Below are 13,503 nucleotides of genomic sequence, written 5' to 3'. Positions count from 1 at the left end.
TTCACCAGTGTAAATTGGTTTTCTCAACATCCTATTCAATTCTATGACAAAAATAATTTCTAAAGGAGAATATTTAATCCATATTTCCAGAAAGAGACTTCAAAATAATCTTAGAGATGCAAAATATGGAAGTTCACAATTAAAAGATACCAAAAAATTCTAGACATGATGTCCTCATGATGAAGATGATTGTCATAATTAATGTTCCTTCTAATTTGTAAAACATGTGACTCTTTGATTCTATTGTGTACTAACCTGCTCTCATTGTCTTCTTAATGACATCTCCTCTTAGAAGGAGAAAATAGAATGTTAGTCAAGGGAACATCCAGGAAAAGGAGAATGTTGGGATCTTTTCTTTTTCCAGAGGGAGTAGAAAAGCTGGAGAATATGGGAATCAGAACTGATAAGCACAAAAGGACTGATGGCTGGGAAACATGCAGCCAAGAAGGCTGATGTGGGAATCAACCACCCATAATAGTTATCAAAAATAAAGAGGTAAAAAGACAAAACAGAATTGGCTGAGTAGAAGAAGACATAGGTGCTCACCAACACCAAAATGGTGTAGGTGGCTTTAGTCTCAGGAGACCTTCTTGCCAAATGACTAGAGCTGTGAATATGCTGGACTTGGTTATGGTGTCTTTGCAGGAGAAGCACCAGATAGCCGCTGGCTATGACCATAAATCCCACACACAGGAAATCAGGAATAGAGAACAAAATTACAAACAGAGAGACTTTGAGTGATGGTGGAGCAAACTGTGAACAGAATCCAATATTCCAAATCCTCGTGTTGTTATTTTTGTCTGTAAACTTCTGCATATTTACAAATGTATAGACATTTATTAGAATGTGTAGGATCCAGCACAAAAGGCAGAAGGGGGCAATGTAATTTGAGGCTTGAGCTTTGAGGTTTGACCAAATGGAAAAGGTGAAGGGACTGATGATGATAATCTGAAACCCACTCAGAAAGCAAGTGATAGTGAGAGAAACATTACGGGCAACTCGGTGGAGGAAATGAATGACTTTACAGCCAACATTATCCAAGAAACTTTTCAGCCCCAAACGAACCATTGTCTGAGGGACTCCCTTGGAAATAAGCACGATGGAGTTGGCCAAAGCCAAGTAGAAGAAAATGGTGTCTATGGACCGCAGCCTGTTGCCATTAAGGAAAGTGATGGTATAAAGACAAAGGAGAAAGGAGTTTCCCAGGGTACCAGCTGCTGTCTGGATGAAGGAGACAATACCTAGAACTAAATTAAGGAAAACAATTTTCTCACTGACTGAAGTAGAAATGTTCTTAGAGGAAGAGACAGATGCAAGAAAGATAAAAAGAAAAGAAGGAAAAATGGAAGGAAGAAACGAAGGAAGGGAGGGAACGTTGGGGTGTCAGAACTGGTCAAAGGCTTTGCAAAAGAATTCACAAGCCCCAATGAATACAGGCTTGAGGCTTGTGGCAAGAATGGGTTTATTACATGAAGAAAACAGCTTTCTTGTGGGCAAACTCCTCTTAGGACTTTTACAAAGGTCTGGGCAAACAGTCCTTGATTTTATTGAGTTTCTTTGACCTGGAGCTTGGGACCTTTCAATACAGGGTGATGGTTATGTCCCTGGCCAAGATCTCCAATTAAATAGGAGATTACTATCTGGGAATTTTTCCTATGAACAGGAGGGTGGGGCCCCTCCCAGAGGCCAGGAAGGTTTGAGACCCAGGACCACACTTCCCCCAAAGATTCAAGGGGACACAGTTTATATCAGCGTCTTTCCAACCCTCCCCCCCAAAGATAAGGGGTTCAATTTACCTTTAGGAGAAAGAGATAAAGTGAGGGAGCAAAGGATGCAGGGAGTAAGGGAGATAAGGAAGAAAGAAAAGTTCTCAGAGACAGATGCAGGAAAGGAAGGAAGGAAGGAGAGAAGAAAGAAAGAAACAGAGAGATAGAGGGAGGGAAGAAGAATGAGGAAAGAAAAAAAGAAGCAAGGGAGAAAGAGAGGAAGAAAAAAGTTTTCCCACATTTTTCTAGGAGACAATTTTCTGTTGAGAAATTAAACAAATCATGATTAACTGGATTGTATTTCCTGAATTTTCCTTTGGTGGTGAGCGGAGGGCAGATACTTACATCCTAAAAAGTCATGTAGGCAAAGCATCACTCTTTACCCATACAAAGAAGAAGTGAGAAAAAATAGAAATAGGGGAAAGAGAGGAAGCAGAAAGAAAGGGAGAGGGAGAAGAGAGAGAGAGAGAGAGAGAGAGAGAGAGAGAGAGAGAGAGAGAGAGAGAGAGAGAAAGATCTGGTAGTATGGTTGCCTAAGGAAGGAAAATTGCTATATAAAACAATACACTAAGATATTTCAGGTTATGAAACAATGCAAACACAGTATCATAATTTGACAATTCACATTTAACAAATAACACTTAAGTGAAAACAGAGTCATGATAGTTTTTAATATCATCAATTTCTAGAGAAGAGGAAAGAGTGCACATCTGTGTCTACCTGTTTCTCTCTGTTGGTTTCTGCCTATCTTTATTTTGTCTCTTTCTAGATGTTTCTCCTTGTCTGTGTTCTGTGTGTGTATGTGTCTTTGTCTCTACCCCTTCATTTCTCACTGTTTTTGTCAGTCTTTCTATCTACACACACACACACACACACACACACACACACCAGAATCAGGAAGAAAGATACAATTATTTCATAAGAAACAGTTGAGTCATTCATCTGCAGAGTTCTCATTCTTTCCATCCTTTGCATTTGGATGGTAGAGTATAAATAAAGGAATCCTGTCAAAATTATCAATCCACAACACAAACATAAGTTGCTAATAGCTTATAAACTAGCTGAAATAAAGAAAAATAAAATAAAAAGAAATAGTCTTGATACCTTTTGTGTTCACTAGCAACTAAAGGCAGAAAAACTTTGAATGTGATCCTCAGTTACAATGGCCAGGGATTAATATGTAATTCACACAAAAACAACACAAATCATAAACAGAAAAAAACCCCACAAAGGAACAGAGATGCAATTGTTTCAAATAAAAGATCTCTCTAAATGAACATTTGGCTGGCCGTCTTCATTTAAAACATCCCATGATTCTCTCAATTCAATTCAATTCAATTCAAATGGCCCTATGTATTTTTATTGCTAAATGAAATCATCCATGTTATTGTTAAGTCATCTCTCCCTCACTTAAATCAAATTCACCGACATGTCATGGCACCACTTCCATGATGTCATGGATCTTAGTGAATAAAGGACAAACAACTACAAGCTACATATAACAGGAGGAAAAAATAATTTAAAATTTTACAGATAATGCTGATTGACCCATCCAGGCTGGCCATAAAATGTTTCATCATAAATTCCAAAGTACACTTAGTTGTCTTACTCTCCATTGCTCAGGACTTAGTTTTCCTTCAGACTAAGCCAAAATCTCCCTCAAATAAAAAGGTTGCCTTGATTTTGTACAGTTGATGTAGAATGGAACCAGTGAGGGTAAGACCTCAACAAAAACTCATGTCCTTCCTCCTAGCCTAGTGTCTAGATGGAACATGGAGAGGGTTGTTGATAGAGAGGCAGGAATTAACGTAAACACTCTGGACACCAAGTTCTACTCTGAGACAAGCAGCAAGTAGCATGGATTGTCTCTATCTTTAGATTTTGTTCAGGCTTTTTGTTATCCTGCATAGGCCTTTATTGAACTTGGGTGGGGCTGAATATTTCGTTCCTTTCTTTCCCTGACAAACCCCTGGAAACCTAATGTGACAGCCAAGTTATGATGTCAAACCCAAGGTTATTTCCCTTTTATAAAAGAACTTACCTGTAGCCCAATCCCCTGCTAACTTCTTTAGGAAATTAGCCTACTTTATTGAGTTGAGGGTTCACTAAAACCATCTGACTTATGACAGCAAATTCATTAGGACTTAATTAAAATTTTATCTCCTTCCTTATTAATGGTGAGTTCTGCCAGTGTTGGAATCTTTACAAAGTGTTAAGCCATTAGAGTTGATAGAGGCAATAAATATCTAATTTTGCATGGTTCAATATGATTGATTTGATCTTAGAAGAGATATTTTGGGCCAGAACTTGAAACAAGGTACTAAGTACAACTGATGGAAACAATGCTTGTGTTCACACCTTTAGAGAGCTCATAAGTATCTAAGTATTCAATGGAGTTTACATGTTTGGGAGAGTTCAGGGTTTACAAAGAGATATCCGAATTCACACCTCCCTTAGGGCCAGAGAGCACTCTGGGAAATAACCTAGAATCCTCTCTCCTCCAGAAGGCAGAGTTAACCTTTGGGAGATCATATATATATACAGGAACCTCTTAGAGCTGGGGGAGTTTTTGAGAGAATTTACTTGAGAGTTACTTGGGAACAGTCCTAGGAGTTACTGAGGAGCACTTGAAGAAAGCTCACAAGCCCTATCTTTGAGGCAAGAGAGATTCATTGTATCTTCTACCTTGGTGCTGGCTGGAGTCGGAAGGACAAACCTTTGATTTGGAGACATTTGGGCAGAGTTCTTAGAACTAAGTGGAGAGATAGGCCTCTGGGCTAACTGGTCGCTATATTGAAGGACACAATAAAAGATCTGAACTCTTTATATCACCTGGCTATGTTTTGGAAAAGTAACATCAACATTTTGGCGCCCAAACAGGGACAAGAGTCTGAAGGACAGGTGGGTCAACATTTTGCGCCTAACATGGGTTTCAAACCCACGACCCTGAGATTAAGTCTCATGCTCTACCAAAGGATTACTATCTAATCTGTGTAATTATGTGTAATGCCTCCCATATTGATGGATATGTTATTGGTTAACATTACTACTAGCCTGTGTTATATTGCTATGTGCTTATGTAACTATGTGTAATGGCTCCTCATATTGGTGGATTTATGTACGCCTTGTTTCATGTGAGCCCTCTAGAAACCTGACTAATCTGATTTGATTTTCTATTTCCTTTGGTGTTTTCATCTCCCTTCATGAGAATTCAGGGAGGTCATGACCACCTATGTTCTAAATCAAAAGAAAAGGGAGACATTGGAATCTTTACAAAGTGTTAAGACATTGGAGTTGATAGAGATAATAATTGTCTAATTTGGCATGTTTCAATATGATTGATTTGATCTTAGAAGAAATATTTTGGGCCAGAACTCTGAAACAAGGTACTAAGCACAACTGATGGAAACAATGCTTGTGTTCACACCTTTAGAGAGCTCATAAGTATCTAAGTACTAATGGGTTCACATGTTTGAGAGAATTAGGGTTGAGAAAGAGATATCTGAATTCACACCTCCCTTAGGGCCAGAGAACATGCTGGGAGATATGCCACAATCCCACTCTTGGAGAAGTAGCACAAATACAGCTCCAGTGGGCTACTCGAAAGAGGTACTTGGGGGCATTCCCAGGAGTCGGAGAGGAGCACTCTGCAAGAAAGCCTACAAGCCCTATCTTGGAGGAAAGAGAGATTCATTGTATCTTCCAACTTGGTGCTGGCTGGAGGCTGAAGAAAGCAGAGGCAGAAGCCAAGGACAAAGCTGCAAGAGCTCTTGGGAGAGATAGGTCTCTGAGCTAACCGGACTATGTTGTAGGACACAATAAAAGATTTGAACTCTTTAATCAACTGGCTGTGTTTTGGAAAAAGAACCCAACAACTAGGGAACCTAGGCAGAGTCTATCACCTTGTTAATGGCTAAAACTCTCCTTTGGAACTTAAGTACTCCAATCAATGATATGATAATTCAATTATTTCCCTTTGATTTGCAGAAGATGTGCCTATAAATTCTGTCTCTGTTTCTGTCTCCTTTTGGTGAGGCAATTGAGGTTAAGTGACTTGCCCAGGGCCACACAGCTAGGAAGTGTTAAGTGTCTGAGGTCAAATTTGAACTCAGGTCTTCCTGACTTCAGGGCTGGTGCTCTATCCACTGTGTCACCTAGATGCCCCCTACTTTACTCATTTTAAGATTTTTGAAGGACAATCATGTGAGCAAGGAGATTTTAAAAGGAAATAAAAACTACTCCAAAGGACAAAAGTGCTTAAACTGAAGTGAGAAAATTTGCCTGGGATAAGCAACCTTACTTAGGTAGTCCAGCTCTGATGTGCTGGTTCCATTTTCATCCTTATGTGATCTCTGCAGAATTGCAGTCATCTCATTTCTTAATTGTTGGCGAAGTATTAATTTTGGTCCCAGGAGAAGGCAGGAGACATCAGTTGGATCTGTTGACTGCAAGTCAATAACTGCAGAGACTAGCTGAAAAAGGAAAGAACAAGCCTATTTGAAAATACTTTAGATGCCTCTCAGCGGAAGGGAATGTCCAATTTGAGCATTTTTTTTTCTTTAGGTAGAAAGTCATCCCCAAAATATAATTCTTTCTTAAAAGATTACATATGCCATATGCAGTATTCTACATTTTTTGCAGCCTATTAACAGTTGCAACAACAACAGCAGTGGATTACCAAAAGCCATGTGAGGATGGAGCTTCTCAGTCCTTAACTTCCATGGGCAAGTGCAAATGGTAGAGAGGATTTCTGGTGAGATGCACACTGAGAATAAAGAGCCAGAGCTCTGTCTCTGCCCTTTTATCTGAGAGTAGGTCCAGATAGTAGATCAGTATCAGTGGAGTGAGGGGGACATTATGGGAAGTCAATCAGTGGCGGCCCAGACCACAATTCCACACTTATAGATAACATGGAAATTTTAATTCTGAATGTTTACCAGTCTCATAAGTATTGATAAAAGGCAGTTTGCTAAATGTGTTGAGGTTCAAAAGAGACCCCCAAAAGGTTGGGGTTCCAGAATGGTGAAGTCAGGCTGTCTTAAAAGAATTTGCAGGCTCAGTCATCTCCAAGTCAAGGGACAAAGATTGATGTCATTGTAATGCCAATTAAAATGGTATAATTTCCAAAAGAATTTAGCAAAGAGGGCAGCTAGGTGGGACAGTGGGTAGGGCACCAGCCCTGAAGTCAGGAGGACTGGAGTTCAAATCTGGTCTCAGACACTTAACAACTTCCTAGCTGTGTGACTCTGGGCAAGTCACTTAACCTCAATTGCCTCAGCCAAAAAAAAAAATAGAATTTAGCAAAGAACCAGGAGCAAGAAAATAGATTTATAGGAACAAGATAGATCAGGTACTCAGCACATTGATATGCTAATTTTCAGACTTAATGGAAGAATTGAGGAATGATCTTAGAGGTAAGAGTTGAGAAGTGGTCTGGTGTACACATAGAATTCATTAATTCTATGGCTTAGAGGTGGAGTTGAGGAGGGGTGTGAGATATATACAGCATTGTTGTCTCAGAAACTTTTTTATTACTGACCAACAGATTATCTGATAGCCAGCATTGGTTATGGAACAACAGCACTCCCCAGGCCAGGTAGCTTTAGGCTTATGGCTACATCCTCCTTAGGAGAGAAATCACATTAATTTTCCTTCAAGTTGTTCAGATCAAATTCATTTGATGCAAAGGGATTAAGGTCTCACCTTCTGGAAGTGCTTTCAGGTTGATAAAGGGAGTAGAGCGGGCCCCATCTAGCAGTGTCCAGACTGTGGAGGGGAGACACATGACTTGAAGATGGAGGCTGTGACATCCAGGGGGTACTGAGGCTCAGAATCAGGTAGCAGGTGGTATTCAAGTTGAACAATTCAGAGAAGTTCATCCCCTGGAGCCTAGAAGCTCATGAAAAGGTTGATAGATGATTCTAGTTTTGTGGTTTATGATTAGGGGGGAATTCACTCATTACCTAAAACAGCCTTGGTACACAGGAACTTCCCAGTACACAGGCTGGGCGATAAGTTGTCAAATGAGAAGTAACTTCTACTGACTAGGATCCAGCAAGAGACCATTCCTAATGTCTCAGGTCCCTCTCTTTGTGGAAAGAGAGTGGAGGAGAGTGCAGGGATGGAGATAGGGAAAGGAAATTCATCCATATATACTATTAATAGTAAGTTTTACTTTTAAATGGGAGCCATGTACATGCTCAAATCCATAAATAAACTTCAACTCATTAAAAAAACTAAACTATAGAAGTAACATATAGAATAAGGCAAAAGAAGGCATAAAAGAAAATTTTTATGCTAAAAATCAATTTTAAAAATTTTGCTTAAAAAACATTTTTACCAGTACCAGAAGATGGTAATATTACTATGTGACAGACTTAATACTAAATTCTAAGGAAATAACAAAGCTAAAGGCTAGCCCTTGTTTTTTAAGAAGGTCACAAAGTACTGAGGAAGAAAATAGAAAAACACGAATTTACAAAAGGAGAATTAGATACAGAAATAGGAAAAAATAAAGTAAATAGAAGGAAAGCACAGGCATTAACACGATCTGGAAAGACTTCTTGGAACAACTATGACATGAAAGTATGAGAAAAAAGTATTAATAACCGATAATTTGAGAAGAGATTCAGAGCTCTTCCCTTTGTGAGAACTGAATGGTGGTTTACTTTTCATAGTTATGAAAATTGAGTTAGAGAAATTGAAACATGAAAATGGAAGTTAGATTGATAGGATGTGACCAAGGAAATAAAAATTAAAAAGGGCAAATGTAATTGAGGCTGCGGACTCAGACTTGCAAATGATTGTAAGCAGAGATGGAAATACTTACACATGGGGGTGTAGATGTAGTGATGTGATCAAAGGAGAAGATTTAGATTTACATGAGGGAATTAGAATCATTGAAAAGATACTACTCAGCCAATAGGAAATCATGGGAAGAGCTCAAATATGTCCAAATAAAATGAACACTAAGGTAGGAGCAATGATAGAATTAAGTAGAGATTCACACTCACATGGGGGGAATACTCACACCTGATAGATTGTGATTTCTGGTACTCAGATAATGGGGCAACTAGAGGAGGACTTGCATTTGGGGTATAAAAAAAGAACAGGTATTCATTCCAAGTGTTCCTTTTTAATAGGACACCCATCTGTAAATAAAGACTTTTAAATTCCCATTTCCCCAAGTCCAGTGGAGTTATTTCTCCCACCTTCTTCTAAAGTCCTTTAAAAGTTCAGTTCTTCTTCTTCAGGAGGGTACTTATAATGAGATTGCCTTAACTCTGCTCAATCTTAATCAGACTACACCCAATTTTATAAGAAAATTAATCTAAAGTAGGGAAGCCCATATTGTTCTGCTCCTAATTGGGTGAGGTATATGTTCTTTGAACTGATAGCTTTAAGCTATGAGTAGTATTTTGTAAAGATATTTTCCTATGCAAAATATATTTAAACCTCCATTTTAATATAATCCACCTCCAATCACATGGACCAATAAGATTTGATTGCTGTTTGATGGTCCATGGTCCCTGTACTGTTCTCTAGGGTATATAAATATGTCTGCCCACCAAATAACCATCCTTTTATTAGTAACCTATTGGCATTATTAACAAGTGAATAAATTACCCAGAAACTCTTAGACCTTTTTAAATCACAAAAGGTAGGATAAACAATAGATGAAGAAGGAGACCATTAAGAGAACAAAGACAAAAGTTTCAAAGGTTTCTCAAAGTAGGAAACACACAGACAATAAAAATCAATCAAAAGAGCTCAGAAGAGAGAGAAAAACTTAAAGAAAAAGGGGAGGGAAAGGAAGAAGGAAGAGGAGACAAGGAACAGAGAATGGAGGCAGAAGAAAAACAAGTTTCATTCTAAGTAGAAAGACAGAAGGCTCAGAATCTAGAGAAGATAGAAATAGCCACTGTAAACTCCAAAATATCAGAGAAGTAACGTCAGGAAAGTGAGCTTTAGAAAAATGCTCCTAACAATATGTCTTAAGAAAACATCTAAGTTCCTCTCAAGCCAGAGACAACAGTTAGGGGCTGTTGAAAAACCACCTATGAGAGAGGAGGAGATCATGGAATAGGGCAGAGAATGTCAATAAAGACAGGGATGCACCAAGATTCCAAGGAAAATTCCAAGGCCTGGTTCACAGCCTTTTCAAGGTGTCTTCCTTGTCCCTGGCACACAAGGTCTGAACAACACACTAACTCTATAATTGTCTTCTGGAAAAAAATTTCTGCTTCCAAGTCCTGAGATGTAAAACTGAGATAGAATAGAAGAAGACACTCACCTGATTGTTCTCTGCTTTTAGGATGGAGGAAAGGGCTGAATCAAACAGATTGTGTCACTTTGTACTTGTCTGTGCATATGTGATGCCCCAGGCAGATCCCAGTTATAAGGACTGCATTATCTGAGCCCATCTGTCCCCAGAGGTGTGATTATCATGTCATGGGCAGCACCAGTGATATTAGTCTGCCAAGGGAAAAAGGGACTTGTCTAAAAAAGTAAACTTTTGCCCCAGCTGAAAATGCCTTCAAGAATTCCCACTGATTGAGAATTCCCCATCTTCATTTACTAATGAATAATGGCAAGGAGCAAGTCTTTAGCAGAACTCCAAGAGGAGAGGAACTTTCTTGGAGTCCAGGAGAGCAGTGATGTAGTTGTCAAAGAAAGTGTCACAGGCAAAGGAAGGAGAACTAACTCTTTAATATGGAAATGTATGGTAATTTCTAATAAATATGTCACAAGAGTATAAATAGTAAAAAAAAAATCTAAATTTGTATATTTAATATTTTCCAAATAAGGACTGGGATAAAGAGAAAGAACCATAGAAACTATAACAGCATATATACATGAACATATAGATCAGACAGAATAACCAGAAAAATACCAAAAATAAAAAGAACATTTATGAGTATAGTCACATGTTAGAAAGGTTATAGATAAGCAGCAAAATTAATACATTTTTCATGGAGTTATAAATCAGCAATAATTAAAATAATACAAGATTACCTATAATAAAATAGCTATCATTCACATAGAGAATTATGTTTCAGGAAGCATCATAATCAATTAATATTAATTTATAATTAATAAATAATATTGTAATATTAAATCCTTGTATTCTAAACATCACACAGTTATATTAAAAAATGCTTATTATTCTCATTATAGAGTTGAGGAAACTGTTCCAAACTCAGGATAAGTAATTTGGTCAAGGCATAGAGCTGGTGAGGATTCAGATTCAACAGATTTTTGCTCTTGAAGGGCTTTGGTCAAACTGACTGTTGGGGTCCAAACAAATTTCTGCAGCCTAAAACCATATAAAAACCATACCAATGGAAAGAAGAGGGGGAAAACTTGATGCAGAAATGAAAGCCTGTCTCATGTAGCTGTCATTAAAGCAAAACCTTGCTTCAGTGGCATTGGAAGTGGAGAAGGCATGCTGAGTGATTTCATATTCCCCAAAGCATCAGTTCCTGGAAGTTTTTTTATTTTTTATTTTTTTTTATTGGATTCTTTGTGGTTTTGATCATGGAAAAAATGAAATTACTTTATCTTTGGAGAATTTCTGTTTTGTAGAGATTTGAAAAATCTTGAGGATAGGATAAATTGTGTAGACTGCCGACGTGTTGGAATGGAGAACTTTTGAACATTTCTGATGAAAAGACCATAGGCTTTAAAAGTAATGCAAGGACAAATAAAGGAAGAAATAAATTAGCTGAAAAGGAAGAGAATGTGGAACTTCCTATTTCACATAATTGTAATTCATATAGCATTATATATAAATATATATCATAGGTATCATATATTTCATATATAGGAAATGTCACAATCACACATACATAAGATCATGAATATATAAATTAATTTCTATGTGACTCTCTGTGTATATTATAGACCCTATTGCATAATAAAGTGGTATAGTGAGTGGCATTTGTAATGCATGTCAGATAGGTTCCATATGATGCTGAAATGAAAATAAATGAAATACTCAGAGCATTTATCTGGCTTTCAACTTCTGCAAGAATGTCAGCAGTTAGTAATCTAAGAACAGGAAAGAAAGATGGAATGGAGGGAGCTCCCAAATCTTCCTTCTGTTGGAAACTTTCCAGAAACAGAGCAAATTAAGAAAGATTCAGGTTGATTACTCTGGTCAGAGTGTGTCTATGTCTACATATATGGAGAACTGAGACCTTAAAAGCATGGAAGGCAGAAAAGAAGACAGAAAATTATTTTCTCTCCATGCAAATGTTTTAAAAGTATGTTTTTAATTATCAACTACCAAACATGCAAAAATAATTCATAAAATGAAAATAAAAACAAAACCGACAATGATTCAAAATTTTCTTAGGATGAATCTGAAAAATATTTCCAATTCTGTAGTATGGTTATTTTGTATACAACTAAAGACAAAAATCCTCCCACAATATGATCTCCATCCTTGTAGTGGGTGGAATCTAAATCTCTTTTTAGGAAGCAGGAAGGAACTTCTTTATATCCCATAGACTGAGGAAGTTCCAGCACCAGAAATAGGAAAAGTGAGAACATCAGGAATAGTCCCCTTCAACTTCTAACACAGGAACAAACAAAAGTCAGAACACATGTGTTGTAGATCAGATACCTGATGTATGTCTGTCAAAATGGATAAAGGAATTATATGAAGATAAATATAAAAACCTTCTTATATGAATAAATTAAAATTAAAATTATTGGAGTAATATATTGTTCAGTAGTAGATAAAGTCAATAGAATAAAATATACAACTTTATTTAATCCATTTATTCAATACCATTCTTATTAAGTTATTAAAAAATCATTTTACTGAGTTGTAGAGGGTTGAAACTCTAAATCATACAAGAGAGCACTTAAAGCTACCTATTCAATGTGAGACAATGGCTCCATTAGCATATGTTTGGATGATGCCTCTCCTCACCATTGGTGCTTTTTGAATGTTTGGTGGTGCGATAATCATATGCAAGGATTGGAGGGCAGAGGGAGAGAGGTCAGAGTCACTTGGTGGTAGGACAAGGAGGAGAGAGGCTGGATACTCTGGGCTCCAGAATCCAGGATACATCTTTGGCAAGCCTTGTGGCAGCTTGCCTGCCTCCTTCACTTCTCCTCCTAAAGACCAAGGACTTTGATTTATCCTGATTCTGGCTGATCCCAAGGCCCTCCAGGAAGCTAACCCATACTTTACACTGAGGTAGGAAAAAAATTATAGTAACTAAGTTACTTTGAAAGAACAAAAGGTCAGAAACTTTAAACAAACCAAGAATCAAAAAACAAAAACAAAAACAAAAACGTAATGGAAGGCAATTTGGCAGTGTACGAGTTTAAACTATATTGTATGATGGGGGCATTTTTGAAGTGTAAAATGGATGTTTGATTATTTTAAATTAAAATATTTTATATAAAGAAAATTAATGTATGTAAGAATAGAAGGAATTCAGAAAAAAACTTTCATAGACAATCTTTCAGGATCAGATTGTGTAGAACGCTAGAGTAAAGGAAATGGTTGACTTAGAAAAACAACAAGAATAACATAGACTTGTACTAATGAAGGGAGATGCTATTCACTTCTACAGAGAGATAAGTGAATACAAATATAGCATGGTTTTACATAAATGTATGTGTATGTATGCATATATGTATGAATGTATATTTGTAGGAATCTACACTATATCTGTACACACATATAGCCACATTTGTAGCCTTCTCTAGTAGGAGGGGA

The 13,503-nt window shown here is 37.4% G+C and overlaps 1 protein-coding gene across 1 annotated transcript; it reads right to left on the bottom strand.

Moving 5' to 3' along the window:
* Positions 1–309: 309 nt before the first annotated feature.
* On the bottom strand, positions 310–4,679 carry LOC100921345 (vomeronasal type-1 receptor 3-like). The gene is made up of 2 exons (XM_031961705.1): positions 4,599–4,679; positions 310–1,293 (listed from the first exon to the last, which is right to left on the bottom strand). The coding sequence occupies exons 1-2, from the start codon at positions 4,677–4,679 to the stop codon at positions 310–312; spliced, it is 1,065 nt and encodes a 354-aa protein (XP_031817565.1).
* Between the last annotated feature and the right edge of the window lie 8,824 nt (positions 4,680–13,503).

Source organism: Sarcophilus harrisii, chromosome 3 (assembly GCF_902635505.1).
Source record: "Sarcophilus harrisii chromosome 3, mSarHar1.11, whole genome shotgun sequence".
NCBI classification, from domain to species: Eukaryota; Metazoa; Chordata; class Mammalia; order Dasyuromorphia; family Dasyuridae; genus Sarcophilus; species Sarcophilus harrisii.
The sequence above is the reverse complement of the archived record's forward strand: the minus strand, read 5'-3'. Positions and strand labels throughout refer to the sequence as shown.